This window comes from Equus quagga, chromosome 8 (assembly GCF_021613505.1).
Source record: "Equus quagga isolate Etosha38 chromosome 8, UCLA_HA_Equagga_1.0, whole genome shotgun sequence".
In the NCBI taxonomy this organism is placed as follows: Eukaryota; Metazoa; Chordata; class Mammalia; order Perissodactyla; family Equidae; genus Equus; species Equus quagga.
The window spans coordinates 61,363,861-61,388,594 of NC_060274.1; the positions used below are offsets into that span (position 1 = coordinate 61,363,861).

The 24,734-nt window shown below is 37.2% G+C and overlaps 1 protein-coding gene across 3 annotated transcripts in view; it reads right to left on the reverse strand.

The window, feature by feature from the left end:
* Nucleotides 1-24,734, reverse strand: part of CDK6 (cyclin dependent kinase 6) — a 229,189-nt gene that overhangs the window by 146,957 nt on the left and 57,498 nt on the right. For all 3 annotated transcript variants that reach the window (XM_046670350.1, XM_046670349.1, XM_046670348.1), the window contains exon 3: nt 15,964-16,099. In XM_046670350.1, the coding sequence (XP_046526306.1) occupies nt 15,964-16,099 (136 nt within the window). The remainder of the gene's footprint in view (nt 1-15,963; nt 16,100-24,734) is intronic.

Below are 24,734 nucleotides of genomic sequence, written 5' to 3' on the forward strand. Positions count from 1 at the left end.
GAAGACGTCATGGAAGTGGAAACACTAATCTCTTAAATGAACACATTTCCAAAGTACATGATACAATGCTACCTGAGTCTGTCAGTGAGTGTTCACTGACAATGTAGTCTTTAAGGATGCCTGCTTTCTGATAGCAAAGTAATATTTTAATGAAAATTCAAACACTCCAATCCAAAGGGTGCTGAGAACATACTGTCTAAATAATAGGTCCTTTTTACCAAGACCAATGTGGAAACCTTAAGAAACAAGAATCCCATTCAACGTTAGACATTCCTTCTTACGTGACAACTGGATGGTCTGAATTGGAATCTCTCAGAATCGACTCTGCAAATATTACTGAAGACATGTGCAGGTGAAATCCTGAGCTTGAAGTGTGATGCCCACAGCGTCTGTGGCAGCTCTGTAGCCTACCACCAAGGGCTCTGTTAAGAGGTGTGCTGTGGGAGTGCTTCTTACATGGTTTCTCATTAGTTAAAATATTATTTGCATTTACAAATTTAGCTCCAGCTTTTGTTTCTGAGCTCCCAAGGTTTTCTAGTCTATAAATATCCAATTTAACAATGCCAGAAGGAGTAAAAGAATGTTACACATGGAATTTGATTACATAGATACGTTTTAGAAATGCATATTTTTAGGTCAAATAGGGGATACCTGTACTTATTAAAATAGCCTCTCTCAGCTCACATGCCACACTGTAGTGGACAAAAAGCTGCATGGTTTGTTAAAGGCTATCCAACTGCAAACATGTTCCATTTGTGAGTTAGGGAACTACGAGTCGTATTTTAAAAGGCAATCCAGCAAGCAGCTGGATATAACACATTTCCAGGCTTCACAGCCCTTCTGGATGCTTCGTTAGGCCTCTTATCAGAACAAGAAGAATAGCGATCTCTGTTATGGCTTTCCTGTGGCAAGTAAAAGACAAGGCGATGATTTTCCAGTCCATTTCCCCTGGCAACATGCTCATCAATCACCAGAGGCTAGGACTTTGTTATTTTGGCTGGCGGAAAGAAAGCTCAGTGGTTTCTGTCCAAGTGAAATGGGCCTCTCTCCCACCCAAAACTTCAGGTTATCATTGAGGGCTGTTGCCTCCACCTTAAGAGCATCTGCTTAGGAGCTCACAGGGCTAAGCTTGAACACAAATTTTATACTCACTGAACAGATGACTCAGTCTGGGAGAAGCGCAATTTATAATGTGTCTGGAGATGCCAGTTTTCTAAATCCAACAAGGGGACCACCAAAGCTGCAGGTATTTATCTTTCTGTTAATGATGTATCCTCAACAGTTCTCATTTTACTGTCATCCACACTAGTCTATTTTCATCTTCACATGTTCAAAGGGCCACAATGGGAAGGGACAACAGATTTTAAAGAAAGGGGGGAAAAAAGCTTAAAAAAAATAAACATACAGCCAAATTCCCTTTCTTTGGCATCACTTTCCCTCCTCTTCCCTGCCTTAGTTTTGAAGAAATGGAGGTTGTCTTTAAGTGTCTTCACGTTATTGTAAGGGCAAGTGCATGTTCCAAAGATTGCTGTTAGCATTTCGAGTCTCAAATTAAATAATTTACTTCAGGAAAAACTGGAAAGACATCTGACACTCCTTCATTAAACTAACTCTGCATTCACAATATCTTATCTATTTGTGGACAATCTCCCTGGACAGGTCAATTCAGGGTTTAAAAAGAAACATTTCTTTTCTAGCAGGCATAGAATAATGCATACGTCCCAAAAAAGCCTTTGCTTAACTATACAATGTAATTGTTATGAGCTCATTTTAACAAGAGGAGTTAAAGTTGATTTCAAATAAAAAATATTGAAAACCTAGAGATCATTAAAGAAACCCACACCAGTGCCTGCCACTGTAGTAAAAATAGGCTTGTAACTTTACTTTATTCTATATGCAGACATTAATTTAAAAGTTTACTACTCACCAGCAATTGCTTCCATTTACAATTGAGTGAAATTCCTGCATAGACCAATTATACTATTTAATGGTGAAAGGCCAATAAGATTAAAGGCAATAATAACAATGGTGTCAGTAAGACTTCTTAGAAAGCTTACCACATTATTTTTTTCTAGTCTTTCAATGTTTGCCATTTTATCAATATCATCAGTATCAATAAACAAGTACTAAATGTTTTTGATGTATGCACATTGCTTATTTTACAAAGTCTGTCCTATTGTGTTGTGTAACAGAAAATGAAATGGTTCTTTCTTATGTTGGGCTATATAGAAAAGATTCAGATATAAAGACTTCAATCTCTCTGTAATAGAGGGCATTCTCCATTAAAACACTTGTTAAAACATCCCTTTGTCAGATTATAAAAATATTAGATTGAATTATATGAAATCACCATTTTTGTAGGGCAAAGCTGTTGACTACTGACAATTTCATAGGGCTTAATGTTGTAGCAGTACATGCTCATTTTATATCATAAATATAAACAACCCACAATACCTCAAGAGAGATATACACTTATTATTTTAGTATATTTCCTCCTAGTTTTCTACACATGTATTTGAAATATATTTCAAACTTGGGATATTATATACACACTTTGAATATCATCTTTCTTTAGGCAATTAGTCTTCAAAAATGAATTTTCTTTGAAAAATCATTCTGTTAAATGACTTTTCATAATTTATTGAGTCATCTCCTATCATGGTACATTATGATTTTAATGTGAACTTCTTCTCTCATTATTTGTGAGGTTGAATATTTCTCCCACCTATCTACCACCCATTCTGTGTATATGTATTTCTTTGTGAATTTTTTCATGTTCCTTATCCATATCTAAATTAGGTAATTTTCTTTTTCTTATTGGTTTGTAAAAGCTTTTTATATATTAAGGATATTAAACCTCTGCTTTATTTTTTGCAAATATTTTATTTACCTTTTAGTTTTATCTATAATATTTTAAGTTTAAAATTTTTACAGTCTAATCTATGAATTATTTCCTCTGCAATAACTTCTACTGTTCTATGCTTAGAAAACTGTTCACTACTCTCAGATCTGATATTTGCTTATCTATTATTCTATTCATTAAAAAATTAATAGCAATCCCCTCCCATACATATGTACCTTTTAAAACTATAAAGTATTTAGACTTTATACAAAACCATAAAAGAGAGCAATTGCTTGGTATCCAAAGCTGAAATGCTGTCTTCAGCCTCCTAACCAGCACTAAATGTTACTAAATCAGGCCTGTTTCTAGCAAAATTTACAAGCAAACTCAGCTGTCTCTTTTCTAAGGAAAATTTCCTGCTGTACAAAGGGTTACCTCTGAACAGTATCTCCATTCTTTCACCCATGACTCCATTCCTAATTTTCTGTTTTCTGGCAGCTGCTCTCTAAATTACAAATAATGCGTGTCTTTGTTTAGAGTTCCTTAAAAAAACTGTATATTCTAAATGTGGAAGAAAGCTCAATTTATTTTACTTTGAAACCTGAGAAATCAATAACATGAACCATATGTTAATTATGGAACTTGGTGATAAATAAAGTAAGAAGTCCTGTGAAACTGTGGTGGTGAAAGTGATGGTGGAGTTGAAACAGAAAAGCAAAGAAGTCCTTTCTCTTGGTGTGTGATGCTTTCATAAATCTCTCCACTTGGGAGGACACCAAAATGCAACTCTTTTCTTAATTCATTCTAATGAAATTTATATTTTACTTTCTTCCCAGTTCCTAAGGGTTTTTATTTAGATCTTATAGCAACAATGAGATGCATATCACAGGCTGTAAGTATAACGGCAACATTTATAACAGATGATGTCAAAGACAAAACAATCAATATTTATGTCCTTGGATGTCATTTATTTGGATTCATATAGTCTTGCACTGAAGACATGAATCAATTCATCTTTAATATCTGAGTGAAATACTAAAGGACTTCAGGTTTACAAGATAAATTTCTATGATCAAATTAATCATAATCGGGGAACGAAAGTTGGTAATGTGATGTTTCAGATAGTTACACTCAATATAATCATGTGCTTTTTTTAAAAAAAGCTACTTTTGGGGGGTTTATTGAGGATACATAAATCTCCTTTTTCCTGGGACCTACTCAATCAATTCTCCTCTTGTTACCACCAACCTATTTGTTCCCTCTTCTTGTACTCCCACCCTCCTGACCCGGAATGTATTTTCATAGAGGCAGGGGGCAGAGGGAAGTAGGGCCCTCACCTACAGCTTTTACACTATCTTCGTCTCAGCAAACACTTCAGGTCTTCAGCTATGGGTAATGGTGAATTTCTCAGTTCCAGATTTGAACAATAAAATGTGATATATTAGTGAAATTAAAATGTCGACAAGGAGCATTTCAAGAGTTCATTCCACACTAAACATATTCATAGAACATTTTCAATTTAGGATATCTGTTTCCAGGTCATTCAGTATCTGATTGTTCAATAGCCTTGACGTTTAACGTTGCAGTTCCTAAACTTAATTCATAGTGAAACCTCCTAGGCCCTGTGGTCCTCAAATCCCTGCTATGTTCTATTTTAGCTTTCTAATCTAAAAATGGTGTGACTATACTAGAGTAGAATGATAACTATTTCTTTGGTTTTGTCCAAGAAAGGAAAAATGAACAAGTATGGTCAGGGACAGCGGAGAGCAATGGTAAATATAAAAATCAACAAAGCTACTAGTTTATATTTGTTGAAGGCTTAGAACCACAAGTGGAAGAAATTATGAGCACTCATGGCTTCTAATGCATGAGCCTCAAAGAGAGTACCTGAATACTACATTTGGCCATGTTGGCATGTCAGTGTTAAAAATCTATGACTATGATCCACTGAAGTTTCATACAGTTTTAGTTCCTAATCAATAAAACAGGGTTAGGAATTCTGACCAGTTACACTTGCTGGTTTGGTAATGGTTTACTAACTAGGACCACAGAGAACTGTGAAAACATAAGTGAAATGAAACAAAAAGCATTTTTCAAAGGTCAAATCATGATGTGTCACGAACACTTTTTTTTAAAAAGAATAGATTTCTGGGTGGCTTAAGAATCTCCAGGTAGAATTGTCATATTCCTAAGTGACTTCTCTTTAATTCATATTAATGAATTAGCATTTTCCAATAAAACACCTTAAGGAACAAAACTTGTGTGCTTTTAAACAAGTATCATATACTATATGGGCGACTTCAGTTAAAATGCCATAACTAACTCACCTGGGTGTGGTTCTGAACTCACCTGTGTGGTTCTGAATGGCTGGCGTTACCTATGCACAGGCAAGCAAATATTCCAGAGGGTTGACTCATCTCAGAATATAAGGGAGATGTTTTCCATTTCCCAGCTGTGTCATCTATCAGACTGTAGAACATATTTCTTAAACTGTAGTGTCCATAAGCATCATCAGAGGGTACTTTTTGGAAACTCCCTCCTGAAGACTATGTTTGGGAATGAGAAATCTGTTAGGGTTAGGGCAAGGCTGTCATTTTACGTGAGCACCCCAGGCAGTGGTTATGCAGACGATTTACTGACCACACTTGGAGGAAAAAAAAGCATTATGTTTACCTAACTTCATTAACCCTTTATTAGACAGTAACTCATTTTTGCAAAATTTGTTGGGTTTAGTCTGTTTTCCAGGCACCTAAATTAAGCTTAACATTGTATGGTAGTAGCCAGAGTTTTTATTTTTTTTTTATTTTTTTTTTATTTTTTTTAAAGATTTTATTTTTTCCTTTTTCTCCCCAAAGCCCCCCGGTACATAGTTGTGTATTCTTCGTTGTGGGTTCTTCTAGTTGTGGCATATGGGACGCTGCCTCAGCGTGGTTTGATGAGCAGTGCCATGTCCGCGCCCAGGATTCGAACCAACAAAACACTGGGCCGCCTGCAGCGGAGCGCGCGAACTTAACCACTCAGCCACGGGGCCAGCCCAGTAGCCAGAGTTTTTAGAGATTAGATTTATACTTGATCATTTCTAATAGTCAAGGAATTCTCTTTCACGTCCTAAGACTTCAAGTGTCACAGTGTCCAGATGCTTGGCATCAAGGTCCTGATTTAAATATGTGAATTCAAATTCAGGTCAAACTCTCCTGATTTTCCATTGGAGTCAATCTTTTTGGAGAAGTTTGTCTTTGAGAGTGATAATGAGGAAGAGCAGAATGAGAGTAACTGCAACACTATTTCATATGCTAGAGATATTTGATTCTCATAACTGCCATTATAGGGTTTTCAAGGCTTCAGAAACACAACTGTTTGTGAAAGCACTTATTCATTCAACAAATATTTACTAGAACCAATAATGATTTTAACTGCAATGAAAGGATTGTTTAATCCTTTCCACCTTGCTTAGGAATGAGGAGTGAGACACTATCTTAGAAAACTAATAGATATCTTCTCTATATGTCTTTCATTAATTTAAAATTTAGTGATTACAGATTGTTAGCAATTGCTCTAGCAGAATGGTGCTTTCTTAACTTCCAAACTCCACAATACATATATGGGTATCTGAAATTTCTGGATGAGAATGATAAAAATCCGAATGAATAAACACAGGTTTTTCAATTACATTTTTAAAAGTAACTTAACTCTTTGAAGCTGCTGCTGCTCAAGGTGGGGATGGGGAGTAACTTTGCCTACAATGGTGAATATATGGAAAGTTATCTTTAAATGTTTAAAAATGCATAACTACGAAATTATCTTTTAGCTATATACCCCTGAGAAATGAGAATGGGGTCTAAGATTCATAGTATCAATCAATCTCTTCATTGGACTTGGTTTCCCATCCTTAGCATAAAACATATTTAACAGAGTTCAACACTGAAAGAGAGCAATTTCTGGAATTTATTTAAGTCAGTACTATATTAAAGGAGAAAATGCCTTATACTTCTAGTGGAGATCAGTTATTGGTTTTAGACTATATCTAAACCAAGCCGACCAAGAAAATCCTTAGTTATAAAACAGATACTCCCTGTGTCCCTGCCCACCATAAAGAAACCAATGTGAAAGAGCCAAGTGGAGTGGAGACAGGACATACTCTTAGCTTATTTTTCTATTATATATATGTGCGTTTGTGTGTGTATATGTATGTGTATAAAATCTATCCTTGAAAAATTACAATTTCCTCACTTGTACAATGGGAATACATTTCAGAATTAATTAGAGGGTATTAATAAGGTAAGCACCTAGTATAGTGACCAACACATGTTTACTGAGAGTCCTCTATATTCTAGACAGTATGCTAATACTGGGGATCCTGCAATAAACTAGAGTCCTAACTTCGAAGCTCTTATCTTCTAGTTGGGAAACATGAACAAGCAGCATAAAAAAATGAATGAGATAATTTCAGCTAAGCATTATGAAGAAAATAAAATAGGACAATGGGGTGTAATGTGGTAAACCGTAACTAGATGTGGAGCTTTAGGAGATGACATGCGTCGAGACTAGAATGATGAGAAATAGGCATCCCACTTGTGGGGCTTGGGAGGCAGAGGCGTGGAACGTTCCAAACAGGATGAATAGTAAGTACACACATTCTGAGCAGCGAGCATGTTGGAAGAACACAAAGAAGACAGGTGTGGCTGAAGAACAGTGAGCCAGGAGAAGGGCGGAGGCAGCTCAGAGTTTGGGGGGTGGGGAGCAGGTAGGCAGGAAGAGCACTAGATCATGTAGGACTTTTGATTTTATTCTATACTTCATAGGAAACCACTGGAGAAAAGTTTTCAGTAGGGGAGTAATAGTTTTATTTACGTTTTAATAAGGTCCCCCTGGTTGGTATACAGAGGATGATCTACAAAGGGGCAGGAGTGGAAGCAGCATGTTGAGTTAAGAAGCTGGTTGATGGGTTGGACTAGAGCTTCAGCAACGCAGATATTGAAAAGTAGTCGGTTTGGGGATATCTTTTGGGGACAAAACCAAAAGTACTTGCTAATGGATTAGACGAAGATTGTAAAGGAAGGCAAGAAACCAAGAATGATGCTGAGGTTTGAGACTGAAACAGCTGGGCAGGTGGGGAAGGTTTGAGCTGGGGAGAGGATTGTTGGACAACGTTTTAGTGATGAGATCTCAAATGCCTGGTTGACTATAACACATTTCGAGCAAGGGAGAGAGGTCAGACTGAAGAATAAATGATATCTGAAGATTCTAGACTGAACGACATCACCTGGCCCGAAAGTGTAGACAGGGAAGAGAAAAGGGTGGAGCCTTGGATATTCCAATGTTCAGAGGAAGAGAGCCAGAAAGGAGACTGAAAACAGAGAGCTTAGGCCCACATTAAACTTAGGTGAGGAATAGCCCTCTTCTATGCAGAGAATCACTCTGCTCTCTGTCACCACGGTGACACAGACTGGGTATATACTGCCTGCAACTTTTTAATGGACTCTATGAACATTCAATGCCTAAGGTGAGGAAATATTTTCTAAAGATCTTGATCTTTACAAGACACTTGATCAAAGTGTCATTTGCTTATTTTAGCGAGTCAGAATTTATTTTAGTGAGTCGGTCATATAGTACCTTTAGAAACACAATAGCATGTTTTTTTAAAACTCATATTTCCTATTGGGGAAAAAAACCAAACCACTAAACAACTGCTATGGTTTGTTATTACATACTTATAGATAATCACATATGTGCATAATTCTATCCTCTTTCTCCTGATAATTTCTACTATAAGAGCTTGGGAAATTGCTCAAGGATTTGTTTCTGGGAGAGTCCTCAAAATCTAGATTACCTAAAAATGTTCCCCCTGTGGAAGTTCATTGAATCATTGAAAGTTACCACAGTTGCAGTTCACGCACTCTACATTTCCCCCTAAATTTGGGGTGACTCAGTGTTGACTCCCCCTTCCTTTCGATCATCTCTCCTTCTGGAATCAATGGCTAATGCTGTGGCCCTACTCTGATCTAACCCTCTATCTACTCTCAGACTGGCCACTTAACTTTTGCTTTTGATATACCTGATATTCCTCTTAAAAAAAAAAATCTCCCCAAATTCTGTGTGTGGGGAGCATATACACAGGTAAGGGTGTGGTTTGTGTGGAGAAAACATTTCTTTTGAGCCAGAAGACTATATTAAAAGCTGACTTTCCACAGAGAAAAACTATAATATAGGTTACATTCCTGACGAAAGTTCAGATTCCTGTTTTTTTAAAAAGTAGAATGCCTCTAAGCAGAATAGTTAATATACTACGAATGATGTGCTTTTTAAAAGACATTATAGGTCTAGAATGCGCCTAAATTGATTAGATAAAACATTACAATAACCAATTCTATCGAATGCTACATTAATGTGGAAGGGGAGTGAAACCAAAATGAAAGACTCTTAGGACTCAGGCTGGAGAGAGCCAAAAGCCAGGGACTGAAGAGGAAGCTGGGGCAGAGCCATGCAGAGCCCAGGAAGCTAAGAGAGTGGGGGTGGGAGGGTGGTGAGAGCGGGGGTGGTGGGGCAGTTGTGGGGAGGAGGCCATGGAGGGAAAGGGTATAGGGAACACAGGATCTTCAGTACCAAGAAGAAAATTAACTGTCTGAGAAACCACACTGTCGAGCAACAAGCCCTAAGAGAGCCAACTGTACTACAGGAGTGAACTATTTCAAGTCCAATTGCTTTAAGTCAAGGCTCATCTTAGAGTAAAAATCAACACTGGCATGACTGACCTTTGAGGTCCTTTGTACCAGAACTAGTGTTATTACAACATTCTACTTTGCCTATTAAAATTAATTTCATTAAACAGTCCTCTCAGGCATCTTTCAAATATGTACTTTCTTTTAAAATTATTTCATATTACTATGAAAAGCAGTTTGCACTAAACATCACGCGAGGTGTGCGCGTGTGTGTGTGAGTTTTAAAAAACATGGTCTATTCAGTTAGTCTAGCCATGATATTAGATTGAACAAAATTTCCTTCCAGGATCCTTATAGCTATTGTGGAGTATTTGTTCTTTGAATTTCTTGCCTTGTTTTTGGGATTACTTTATTATGCAACATCTGCTCTGAATTTCAAATGTGATAAACAGAGTATGAGTGTCGGTGGCAGATGGCTAATGACCAGCAGCGACAGGGCATTCAAGCCTGCCTTGTTTTCTGAGAAGCGATATTTTCATGTTAATTTGCTCTGTGTCCTGCAAAGATGAGACAAATCACCTGCTCATAATTCAGGCAAAGTGGGGACCACCAGGAGCCGAGAGGGGCCATGGCTTGATTGCTTTAAGGGTAAGAGGAGAGAAGGCTCTGGGAGACTTTCCTCATCTGCAGCACAGGGGACCAGTCAGTCACTTTGCATTATGTCAGACAGAGAAAGATGAATCAGCCCTGGGCATCCCAGACTGACACCAGAGCCACTGTTTACTGCAAGCACATATTATTCATGAAAACAGATATTTCCCAGAGGCAGAAAACAGGTGCTATTAAGAGTGTGTGTCAGTCTCTGAAGTCTGGATTTCGTAAAATAAACCTAATAGTATATTTTATCTCCTCGTAAAAATATTACAACCAACAGAAATCTCTAAAAAAACATTCAATTGAAGATAAAATGAAATCTAATTCATAGAGAAAATGACCCATACAGACACAGAAACCTTGAGTTTTTTTGGCTTTCTCAAGCCCTACAGAATTCACTTATCATAGAGATGCATAAATAAAATATAATTTTTATTCCAAGATTGAGTCATCTAAAGAGGCCATATGGTGTTGAGCTTAAAGAACCCTGTGCTATTCTGGGGAGGCAACTGATCTTCTGAGTGACCTTTCAGTGCCTCAAATTTCTACTTGTGAAATTATATTGCCAATTTCATCAAACATGTTCCGTGCACAGAATGTCCAAAAAAATGATACTAGGTTCTCAAAGAGTTTATGAGATAGCTGAGAAACCAGGTCACATAGTAGGAGAGATAATGTACTATATAGGCAAGCCTAAGTAACAAATGAATAAAAGAGGGCATTACATTTTGAAAGCCTGGAGAGCAAAAGATTTCACATAGGAGTCTCTCACCGCATATATCCTGCCATATAGCTCTTTTTCTGAGTAGAAGTTACAAATGACTAAGGCACAAGGTGAGGGTTTTTATTTACAGTTCTTTCTGATCCCCTATCATAAAATAGCAGATAAAGGCACGAAAGAGAAAAAGTAACAATCCAGAAATCCTTTCTTTTCTTAGAAAGCCCCCATAAAGGTGGGCTATATAAGCCCAGATATTCTAAATTTACCAGGAACTCTAAAAGAACAAAATAAGACAATAGTTAAGTTGTTAATTATTGCCTCATAAGTTTAAGTGTCTAGGTGCAAGAAGACAATAACAAATCTCAAATAAAAATTCATAAAGATGGCACTGAATTCCTCCATAATTAAGCAGATCAAAAGGTAACATTCTGAATTAGAAAAAGGAAAGCAAGAGATGGCAATGATAAGCCTATGAGGTAAAATGTGAGTGTTCATTGACTTCACAGTATAGCAGGCAACAGGCTCCCTGAAGTGAATGTGACCATCAACAAAAAGGACGTTCTTTAGGACATCAAGAAAAGAGATTAAAGAATGTGAAGAAAACCTCAAGATGAAGTATTAATAAGATGTATGTATGTGTTTCAGAATAAGGTGTATTTAAAAATGTTGGAAAGAATCACCTATGATTTTATTTTATTCTCAAGCCTCTCAATGACAATTTTCAGTTTAGGCCTATGCTCTTAACTTACTTTACTGAAGTCTGACATGACTACCATACAATAATTACAGAATTTCCTCAAAGAGTTCACACAACTACCAACCTTAACAAATACTCAGGGCTTCAGGGGTGCTTTTCTGCCTTTTTTACTTTTTAAAAACAAATAGTATTTACATGCATTTGAAAAATTGTTAAGTGATCTGTGTAAACTGGGAAAATAAGCCCATCGCAGGCTTTTTTCTAAGAAACACACTGATTAAAAATGGCACTGAACTAAAAGATTTTACTTCTATAATACCTAGACAGAGATCATGGAGCATCTCAGTTTTTTGCAAGTACTGCCCACCTAATACAATTTATGTTCTGAACATACACTTGAATATTCTGAATTTAAGTGAGCTAACAGGTGAACAGTGTCACAGAAAACACTGTGGGGGACAAGTGGTTGAGGAAAATTCCCTTAGCCTAAATGGTCTTATATGAGAGATTTTTTCTTTCTTTCTTTTTTTTTGGTCAGGAAAATTGGCCCTGAGCTAACATCTGTTGCCTATCTTCCTCTTTTTGGTGAGGAAGATTATCCCTGTGCTAACATCTGTGCCATTCTTCCTCTATTTTGCATGTGGGACACCGCCACAGCATGGTTTGATGAGTGGTATATAGGTCTGTGCCTGGGATCGGAACCTGCGAACCCTGGGCCACCAAAGCCTGGCACACAAACTTAACCACTATGCCATCAGGCCGGCCACATGAGGTCTTTTCTTGATTTTCTATTTCTATCTATTTCATGTTAAAATATTTTACATATTTATAACTATTTTGCAACATGGCATGTTCTGATACATGCAAGACAATATCAATACTAATGTCTATGATTTTGAAGAACACTTTAGAAAATATTTTGATACTAAAATGCAAAGAATCAGCTATACATTGTGCTTATTCATAAACAAGTTTTTTATAAACTTGAAAATGCCCCCTAAACTATTTAAATAACCACAGAGAATGTGTACCACATGGTTCTATGTATACTTTATCTCTTCTCTTATACTCTAAGGACCTTGAGAGCAATTTCGTGACTAATTCAGTTTTTTTTTTTTTGGAGGAAGATTAGCTCTGAGCTAACTACTGCTAATCTTCCTCTTTTTGCTGAGGACGACTGGCCCTGAGCTAACAACCATGCCCATCTTCCTCTACTTTATATGTGGGACGCCTACCACAGCATGGTGTGCCAAGCGGTGCCATGTCCACACCTGGGATCTGAACCAGCGAACCCCGGGCCACTGAAGTGGAACGTGCGAACTTAACTGCTGCATCACCAGGCCAGCCCCTCAGTTTTGTGTCCCCAAGTGCCCAGCAGAAAACTCTCCCTGTAAATATTCAATAAATATTTGTACAAGTATATTCAGAAAAACTCTTATTACAACAAAACATTCTATATAAAGAATCCAATTCTGTGTTCCCAATAGGTTGTTCATAATAACAATATTCTCTTGATCTGGTTATTGAGATATCTCATAAATGAGCCCATACAACAACGAAATATTTCTGTTCTCTGGTTGTGTGCCTGAAAAACTCAATTAACCAGAACCTCAACTAGCCAGAAGCTCCCACTTAGCAGATGTTTATCCTGCAAATCAATTCTTAAAAAGAAGCCAATCCCAGGAAAAAAAGAGACAAGTGTTTAATAAAAATAAATTTGTATCAATTACATATTCAGCCTAAAACTATACATTTGATCGTTTTATAATGCTTTTAAATTATTATTCATGTTTTAAATAATGACCTTAAAGGATCACAAACACTCAAATGATAAAAAAAAAAAATCTTACATTGAATAAGGAAGAAAAATAGATTAGAATAGTTCAGAAAATTTAAAAAAATTAAGGATGAAAATAAAAATAGCTTTGTGATTAACTTTTAAGTTAGCAAAAAATATTCAATTAACTATTAACATAGAAATTAACTGCCTGCAATATTTCAGTTGACCATAGTTTTATTTTACTATGAAAATATCAATACACCATTAACCGCAAACCTTAAATAACCGGAGCTCCTCGTCCCCACCTCCACCCTTACACCAGCCAACTTGGTCCCTACAGGGACCAGAGGGGGTGCTGCCCTGAAGACTGAAGAAATTTAAGAGCATCAGGGAGAATCTCCTGTTCAGCACAGATTCAAGTGACATTCCCTTTTCCTGGAGACAGATGAGAAGCTTAGAAATACTTTTAACTTTTAATATCTCACCTCGTCAAAAGCTTTTGGTAACAAGCACTATTCCCCCATCACCCCTGGCTCAGCCACTCCCCCACTCCTCTCTCTCCTTTACCTCACTTTGGTGACCATCTTTCTGCCTGTTCCTCATCTTACCCTGCTTACCCCTCCACCCCCACCCTTGAGAATTCCCCCGACCCCACTTCATTTCTACTCCTTCCTGATCAAACCTGGCTTATCAATCATTTTAACTACACAGATACTTTTGCGAACAATTCCACTCTGCAGCCTCTAACATCCTAGGAGATTTTAATGTGAAGTGCAGAACATCTATATAGGCAGTATACCATCTATGTATGACATAAATACATGGTTATCTTGTCTCACTGCTCAAAAAAAAAATGACCCGCCAAAAACAGTAATTTTGAACTTAGAATTGAATCAGAAGAAGCTGATGATTATTTTGACAGTATATGTTTAAGCTGTTGGAAGTCATTTAAAAACAACTTGGAAATAATTATATATCTGAAGAAAGGCTGGCAATATGTCTTATTTATTGAGCACCTATGTGTAGAAATCATTGTATAGGGACTGTCAGGATACAAAGCTGAAGGAAAAGGCAAGATATGGACATAAATAATCACAATTTAAAGGTAGAAAACATGATAAAGAGGTAGAAATATGTAGAACAAATGCCATAAGACAAATGAGATAGAAAACATGATAAAGAGGTAGAAATATGTAGAACAAATGAGATTACACCCAGCTGTAAAAGTTGATCAAATGCTATCTGGGGTGGGCCTTGAAAAATTTAGGCAGGTAGTTATTGGCAGGGGTGTGGGGAGCAAAAGAAATGGCAATGAGAAGGAGGCCACAGAAGTTGGAAATTATGAGCCACGCTAAGAGAATAGGGATTAGCACAATTTGTCCAGAAAACAGAGTATATGAAAAGGGACTATGCCCTGCCCTGCATGCTGAACGTTGAGTTTTGGACAAACTTATAAAGGAGAGACTGAAGACACAGGACTGGAATAGAATTTGAGAGGAAAGAGGGGTGCAGAGATAGAAGAGAAGAGTACCAAGAATAGGTAGCTAGGAATGCCTACATTTAAAGGGCCTGAGTGTTCTTAAAACAGCTCAAGAAGAAACGAGACCAGTACTGAGGACCATATTCTCTTATGAAAGCCAGGTGGGAGAACATAAATCCTTTATTAGTCTAAAACCAAAGGAATAAATCAGTCAATATGTCAAATTCTAAATGTATCAGTATCTGGGAACACCACGTAACCATCAGTAAAAGACATTTCTTACTCTGTTCAGAAGATAAACTATTTTTATCTAGGAACTCCTATCTAAAGTAATGCTGAATTCTGTAACTCATTTCTAAACAATGAATGATAAGGTAAGGAAGGAGTCTGTTTAGTTAAGTCAGCTAATTTGCATAAACAAAAGGGTCTTTATGAAGACCTGCATATGATGTGCATGGATTTAAAAGATCTGCTGGGAAGTTCAATTAAGCAGCACAGAAATACAACCAACAGATTTATAAATAGCTTTTTCCATTAGACTTAAAGGAAGAAAGGACTTCCAGTCAATACACTGTATCTAGCTTGCTGACCTCTAAGAAGTCTTAAGTTATCCTTGAATCCCAAAAATCTGGAGTGGTACCTGGCACTTAGGCTTCCTATAAATGTTGTGATTGAGAAAAAATGGAGAAAGAAGGGCCTAACAACCAGTATTTCGGATTTATATAGCACAGGTATGTCCTAGAACCAGTAAACAATTAGGATATTCAGTGTGCTTATGGATGATGTTTCAAATTATATCCTTCAAAGTCTATGAACCGTCGGAAATAGACTGAGCTATTATTTACTACATTATACTTTCTAAGGTTAGGGCCAGATAAGGACAAGTAAATAATTTTCAATAATTTTAATAAGTATTAGAACTAAAGGGTTTTCCCAGTGAGCCCTAAAATTAATGAACTAGACTATATCCCATCCTGAAAACATTCCACTTAGTTATATTAGATATATTTAACTATATATTAAGTTTCAAAAGCTCTAAATCTGGCAATTTTCATAGGGAAGGAATGCCACTGCTTAATAAACTATAATAGTGTGACTGTTTGACCAGGCAGAAAGATGATTCGTGGTACCTTTATGGTTTCAGTGGGCACTCCAGGCTCTGGAACTTTATCCAAATAAGTGGTCAAGTCTTGATCAACATGTTCAAACACTAATGTTAGTTTGGTTTCTCTGTCTGTTCGTGACACTGTGCACACATCAAACAACCTAAAAGAAAAAGGAAAGAGATATTAAGTAGGTGGCAGTAAGCAAAAAAGTAACCTGTATGTCTTATACATATCCTTCAATTTGATCACATAACAGGAAAAAAAAGAAAAAAAAATTCAACTAGTGCTGATCATTCCTTGTGATAATAGGTAAGGATACCTAATGGGATCTGATGCTTTTATATGAGTATGAAGGTCAGGAAAGGAGGACCTGGTTAAGTGGTTACAAAATCCACAGCAGCAAAGAGAAAGCAACACAACTGGAGCATGAGAACATCTGCTTGGAGAATTTCCTTAGTGAAGACCTTAGGAAGAACTTGCCAACGGAGATAGCTTTAAAACTGCAGTCAAAGAAAAATACGGTTCTTCTTAGCTCACAGTTTGAGAATCATTAAAAAGACAAATTAAGCATTCTTTGCAGACGGTGGACTCTGCAGTGAAGATTTTCTTGGAATTTAAGGTGTTAAAATCATGCCTGTGAAAATAGGTATAATGGAATATGGAGAAATTGGTTTATTGCTAAAAAAGACTTCTCATCCTGGTGAATCAAACCATTTCCCCGGAAGGGGCATAAATTCTTAGTTCTAAAATTCCAAATATCATACTAATCAAAACTGTGCAATTTTAACATTCTTTTTGGGGGAGGGGTTTGAAGCTGCAATGGTAAACTATATCACCCTTAAATGACAAACACAGATTAGCAGACTTTAAGTTTGGATGAGTGAATCCAACTTCTTCCGTAAAACCCCACAATTAATTCAAATTTTCAGTTTTGAAAACAAACCCCTCAGTAGTAAAAAGAATTTTTGAGCCCAAGGACACATTTTTGTTCAGTTTCAACCATACGTAGCATACTATCTGGCACATGGAATGCTCAACAACTGTTTGAAGAATTACACAAACCACCCATAAACAAGTTGTAAATAAATTTTTTGACAAGAATGTATTATAAATACTAAGAAAAGGCTAATAAAATACTATTCATATTATTTTCTTTCATCTTTTAAAAAGTGAATACACACTCTCTTCAAAGAACCTAACTATAATATGCATATAACCCAATTACTAAAATGCAGGGTTGACTCCCAGTTACCCACTTTGTATATCACCTCTGTTAAATGTCTAATGCTTAGCTCGTCCATGGTGCCACCCTGCTGCATTCTGGGCTAGACGGGCCACACAACATTTGGTGCTTCTCTGTGAATCTAAACTAAACTTTAAAAGAAACTAAACAACACTATAATTAAGTTAAATCTGGTGTGGTGAACAACACCAACAACCACACGTACTTCACAGCCAGATCCAAACTACTTTTTAATTACGGGCAGTTTGGTGTGCGTTCTACAGCTCCATTAAAACCAATTAAGATCAACTGGATTTCTTCCGCACTTTTATCTACTTCCAAATATCACCTACTTCTAACCAACTTTTTCGAAATTCTAAACTCTTGTAATGTCACTAATAGGACTTATTCTAGAAAATTATTGATAAAGTAAAAACTCCTAATTAATAAATTATTAAAGATAGTGCCATAAATCATATGAACACCATACTACGAAAACTATGATTGCTCTCATGCATGGATTTGACACCTGGGAAGTTTATCAAAACACCTCTTTCAATTTGGTAATTTGAGGTAACTACCATTAATTCATAGGCTCCTTTGAACCATCTTTTTTTTCCATTAAACCAACATACGTTCACAGCTTCACTTTTTTTCTCCCTTTTGAAGAAGAAAAAGGTGTTCCACAATCACCAAGCTTCTTTATATCTGTAGCTTCTATTTTTGTAATAAAATATAACAGCAATGAACCAAAAATGGCATGTACTAAAATCAAATACAAATGTGGGAACTGCACCATTACAGTTGGGCTTCTTAAACATTATTTTAAAAATGTTTTCCATTAAAATTAATAAATTTCCTTAATTAAAAAATACATTGTATATGACTACCTCGGGTCAACAATGATTTTAGTAACTCCAGTTCTTACTGCACTTACAGTTTGTAATATATAAGACATTTTAGCAATTTCCATAAGAAAAAAACTTTTGACAGAGACATAACTGGAGAATGAAATGACGATAAAACACTGCTGCTCCCAAACCGTTGTTAGTTACCTAACAACCCTGGCAGCATGCTATGTTGCTTCATCTCACTGAAACCGTTTTCAAACACTCTTTGTGTGACACAATTCAAGAATCACATCTAACCCACCCAAGTTATTTTTCTCAAAGTTCTATCACTCTCTTCAAAATATTATATTTTATTCTATTTGTCTTATTTTTAAATACTTCTCCTTGCCTCCTCACTTCCTCCTACCCATTGAGTCCTTTCTCAATCCACGTTCTGTATTCCTGTTGGCAAGGAACTTGTCTGTCTTCTTCTTCCTTTTTCTACTTTTTCTCCATATAAAGTTTCTGCAGTCAGACCAGGAACCTCAAATAGGAGTCCTGAGAGGAAGCTGCATGGCTCCTTGGGAGAGGGGTTAGTCTGCTCTGCTGCTGTTGATTGCTTTTGCCCAGCAGATATGCTCATAGAGGAACCATTTAAGCACCTGCAGCAACTGGACTCCACACACGAGTTGTGCAAAAGCGAGCTCACTGAAATCATTGCCAACTGCCCCAAATGATAAGCATGGAGAAGAGGCAGTAATTTTAGTTGGCAATTTTCTAAAAGTTTAAAAAAATTTTTAAAAAGTGGCAATTTTTAAACAGTGGAATTTTAAAAAGATGTGTGACAGTACATAGAGTAAAACATTCCTGTATAAATTGAATGTATATAATTACGTATTCTTCCAAGCTACAAAAAGAATGGCGTTAGGTAGACGTGGCTCATGCTAGTTCAAGGAGATAATAATTCTTCTTCTTTTTTTTTTTTTAAGATTTTATTTTTTCCTTTTTCTCCCCAGAGTCCCCCAGTACATAGTTGTATATTCTTCGTTGTGGGTCCTTCTAGTTGTGGCATGTGGGACGCTGCCTCAGCGTGGTCTGATGAGCAGTGCCATGTCCGCGCCCAGGATTCGAACCAACGAAACACTGGGCCGCCTGCAGCGGAGCGCGCGAACTTAACCACTCGGCCACGGGGCCAGCCCCTATTCTTATTTTTTTAAGGTGCCATTATTAACTTCACTTGGGAAACAGAGCATATTACATTCTCCTTAGAAATTCACAAGTGACATGAAGGGAAGTAAAAGCCCTAGGAAGAACTGCAGGATACCCCTCCTTTGGGTTCCCATGATGGCCATCAACATCCTCTGGACCCAGGACTCCACAGAAGACATTTTGGGAAATATTGCTCTACCCTAAAATATGAAATTTTGTCTCACTTAACTGTTTAGTAAAACATCATCACAGTAAAAATTAAGTTATGTTAGTCATAATGGGTAGGAAATACATTTTGATAAGTATTAACCTTAGGAATTTTAGAACATAATATTTATGATATTTTTTTGTCTACAGTGACTCCCTTTGGAATTAACCCAAACCAAATAATAGTCACTGTGGTGGGCAATAAAGAGAAGATAGATGCTGTAATGTAACAAATAAGTCTCACATAAAGCAACTGAGCTGAACAATAACTAAAATCCCCAGTATTTGGCAGGAGGTTAACAATCTGTAATATATTTATATAAATCAATGAGGAATGTGCCCAAGCTGCCTATAACCCCTATACTTGCAAAACAAAAGAGCCAGACAGGTCTGGACATTTGAACATAAACACTGGAAAATAACTTCCATTGTATGATTCCTTGTGTTGACCAAGGAATCTTAAAACTTTCTAAAACTTTTTTTTACTATTCAGTAAACTGACAAAAATACCCTGTTTCAATGATTGCATGACTGCAGTTCCATATAATCACACTGTGTTGAATATGAACAAACTATCTCAGATGACTTTTAGAGGAAATGAAAACTACCATTCAATATTTATCCATTAGAGCTTAGCTTAATGTGATCCAAGTGAGTGTTCAAAACGTAGGAGTGAAAAGTGGTTCTCAGCATTTACTAAGTCCATGAATCCAATTTAGCTGTGCAAACGCAATCCAAAAAAGGCAGATACGTTGTTATCATCTCACAATTAAGTCAGCCAAGCCCCTAACTATCCCATAAAGCAAGTTCTCTCCCTGTCTCTATTGTCCTGACCCCCCAGCTGCAGGGCAGAGAGCAAGCACTGCGGTCCAGCAGAGCACTCAGCTTTCCAGCTGTCCCAGTGATGTAATTATCTCATAACAAAATATCTCCGTGAATTAACTCTGCATCCTACCCATTGTAATTCTTAATGACTGCTTCCTGTTCATGTTCTCCATTTAACTTGCTATTCTGGATCTATTGCATAGGCAAGTTGCCCTCATCTAATGGATGGGATTACATCCAATAGGTTTGGGATTTCCAAAGATTACAATTTACAAAAGTCTCCCAAACAACATGCTTTGTAAACACAAGCCCTGCCTTTCTATTGTAGCTGTAATAAAAGGGAAATCTGCATTATTTGCAGTGATTAAACTTTGACCTGTCACAGGAAGTTCTATGAGGATTTTTTCCTGTCACTTTTTTTTTTTCATACTCTTGAATGTTTGGACATTAAATAGTTTAAGGGCTAAGAGATGTCTGGCACAGCTGCCTAGGGGCGCTAAACAGCATTTTATTTGAACTACAGCTAGTCTTTGGAATTGAGAAGAAATGTTTTTTTTATCCCTAATCTCTTCCTCCATAGTCCATGAAGCACACTCTGTGGCTACAGCTTGCATATACCAAATTTATGTTCACACATCCCACTAGCCCTACGCTACTGGCCAGGTTGTTCTCCTTTCATTCCTTAAATATGGACTGTGTGTACACTTGTTCTCAACAAACACTGAATGGTCTAACTCCAGAAATATTTGCCACCAATAATAATGGGCACGCTGCCAGAAAGAAATTGCCATTTCAGTAGCATCCATAAACACTTATCAGTACCTACCATGTTTTAGAGATTTCAACAGATTAAGATAGGTATTGTCTTTAAGAGCTTTACTATCTAGTTGAGGGAGCGAAGACTGACATGTAAATACTATAAGAAATGATACATGGCTATGTATTAACTCCAAATAAATTTTACAAACAGTACACGAAACTTTATATATCATATCAGAGTAAATTCTTCTACCTTCTATTACAGTAGACATCCTTGGTGTCTGCCTTCCCAACACCCGTTAGCTTCTCTGGAAACAATTTCTTCCTTTTCTGTTGAGGAACCACTCCTACCCCATACTCAGGCAATATGGTTGGGGGCATGGGCGCAGGATGGCATGTAACCTGCCCTGAACAAACAGAGTGACGACTGATTCAGAGATGGGCAGGAACGTGAATCAGTCCCAGGGATTTTACTAGAACTGGGAGAGTAGAACTCTCTTTATTCTGGAATTACCAAACTGGCCACATATAAGCCTGCAGCTGCTGATGGCCGTTTTTGCTACCACTTTAGTGAGCCTACCATGGAATGCGGCCGATGGAGAAGAGAGCCAGAACAGAGAGATGACAGGCAAGAGATTCCACCCAACACTGTTTAAGTACTGGATTTATTAGTTAAGTGAGCCAGTGCTTACCAGTCACTTTTGTGCTTACCTAGTTTGAGTTGGGTTTTTATTACTTGCAACAAAAAATAGTCCTAAGATATCTATAAATATTTTGAAATGATTAAATGACTTTGAAACATCAATATCTGGCCTCAGAGCCGCCCCACGGCCGAGTGGTTATGTTCACCTGCTCTGCTTTGGCGGCCCAGGGTTTCACTGGTTCGGATCCTGGAGCACACATGGCACCGTTTATCAAGCCATCCTAACGTGGCATCCCACATAGCAGAACCAGAAGGACCTGGATACAACTATGTATACAGCTAGGTACTGGGGGGCTTTGGGGAGAAGAAAAAAAAAAGATTGGCAACAGACGGTAGCTCAGGGCCAATCTAAAAAAAAAAAGAAAGAAAGAAAGTAAAAGGCAGCTTAAGAAAAAAAAAATCTGACCTCTAGTATGTCTTATATATTAGACAAAATGAATTAAGCTCAAGCATATCAGCAGTAGTACTTTCCTCTAGGTGACTAGACTGGTTCTGGCTTGTTGGAAGACAATTCACCAGCTTAAATGGTTCCTCTATGAGCATATCTGCTGGGCAAAAGCAATCAACAGCAGCAGAGCAGACTAACCCCTCTCCCAAGGAGCCATGCAGCTTCCTCTCAGGACTCCTATTTGAGGTTCCTGGTCTGACTGCAGAAACTTTATATGGAGAAAAAGTAGAAAAAGGAAGAAGAAGACAGACAAGTTCCTTGCCAACAGGAATACAGAACGTGGATTGAGAAAGGACTCAATGGGTAGGAGGAAGTGAGGAGGCAAGGAGAAGTATTTAAAAATAAGACAAAGATAAAAAGTTTAATTAACGTAAAGGTGGAATCCAATGCTCAGAGGTATGAAAATCCTCAATGAAACAAACTCTGTCTCACTAGCTATTGCTGAAAAGTGGAAATGCACAGTAATGTCAAACCAACCATAACTTGAAAGCAGGGAAACCCCTTTGTGTTCCTACTGTTAAGCTTAAGGCATAATCTGACAGGTGAATGCAGTCAACATCTTTCATCTATTAAATCATTTTATTCCTTACAGTCTTAAAGAGAATGTTCATAAGAAAGTTCGTAGTTCATCTTCTTCCAGTTCATCTTTAGAGTTTCCAGTAATCTAGTTTTAGCTTCTATCTAGACACACTTAGCAATGTGGATCTGAGTTAACATCTTTGCAGCCATTAACCAAAAAATGTTTTGCAAATTAAACGGAAATGCCCTAAACTAGGCAAGCTTATAAGATGTGACTTGCACTACAGTAAATATTTAAAATAAAACAAACAGTAAAACTTGTGTCTATGGAAACAGCTACCATATGATAGCACAAAACTGGTTTACTATTAGCTAGGCCCCACATAAGCTATCCAGGATGTCTTAATAGGTATGTGTGATGCCTGTCTACTGCTCTGCTCTTATTCAAGACGAATTCCTCAAATGGACATTAAATAATAGAATTCAAACTTTTTTCATAGTCCTACAGCAAGCACTAGAGGCACTCTTACATTATCAAACAGTTCTTCCAACTGCTAATGCATTTTATCTGAATGAAAGGCAGAGAAAAGAATGAGGCAGTAGTATCACTCTGTTATGCTGCCTATGTGCTACTGTAGGAAAAAGGAAACATTATTTTAGAGTCAAAAAAATGAGGAAATCATAAAAAAATCTTTGTTTTCTTACAGGGAAGAGAATGATAGCAGGGGCAAAATATTCAATAAGTGAATTTTAAATCACCATGCAGATCACCGTCTCCCCAAAGTCAAGAGAAAGAAAACACAGGCAGCCAGACAAGGAGCTGATACTTTTGCTGAGTCCAGTTTCAATATAAAATAGTTTTGTAAGTTCAAAAAGAACATAAAGTCAACTCCACAAAAAGAAGAAACCTGCCAATTGAGAAAATGAGGGACTATGACGTCTTGATGAGAATAAACACCATTCACCAACCCCAGCTACAGTGCAGGACTGAGACACTACTCTTTTACCTGTTGAGTTCTCCACCTAGACATGGTTACCTTAGTGTTAGCCTTGTCCATACACAACAGTTAGCTTCAATCAGCCACTTCACAAACATAGATATGTTGGTCAAACTAACGGCCTGACAAGAATGAATGGATTAAGAGACCCCAAAATCTGTGGCATTTGGTGTGAGGGTGGAGTTCAGCGGTCCCAAGTCCTAAACCCTTCTGGTAGGTTAGAGATTAAAGACTAGCAAACTAAAGACAGCCTTAAACTAGAAGTGCTTCTCCATGCTTTTGCTTATTCTTTTAAGTCTCGGTGGCACCCAGTGTGTGTCTAACACACAGTAGGTTTTCAATAAATTTTTACTGAATGAATTAAACTTTTCAAAATTATAACTCATGGAAAAGTCAGGAGCAAAGTAAAAGAGAGGATCTTTAGAGACATCATTAAGAAAGCACGGCACTCTGAGTAAGCCAAATCTTCTACCTGAGGTTAGATGAGGACTCACACACTAATACACTGCATTTATTAACCAACACTTGTTAGTTTGTTCCTTATCTCCTAGCTACTTCTACACAGTTTGACTTTTTTAGTCCTCAAAACAACTCTTTGAGATGGTACTCATTTTAACAACTGAAGAAACAGACATATGTAAACAAATGTTCACTGCAGCATGACTCACAATAGCCAAAAAGTAGAAACAACTCAAATGTCCATCAACTGATGAACAGATAGAATGTGGTATATCCATATAATGGAATATTATTTGGTAATAAAAAGAATGAAGTACAGATACATGCTATGATGTGGATAAACCTTGAAAGGATTATGCTAAGTGAAAGGAACCAGTTACAAAAGGCCACATATTGCATGATTCCTTTTGTCTGAATTGTCCAGAATAGGCAGATCCTTAGAGGCAGAAAGCAGATTAGTGGTTGCTAGGGATAGGAGTGGTGTAGGAGGGGGTAGCAATGGAGAAAGACTGCTAATGGGTATGGGTTTCTTTTTAGGGTGATAAAATGCTTTAAAATTAGATCATGGTAGTGGTTGCACAATTCAGCAAATGTACTAAAAACCACTTAACTGTAT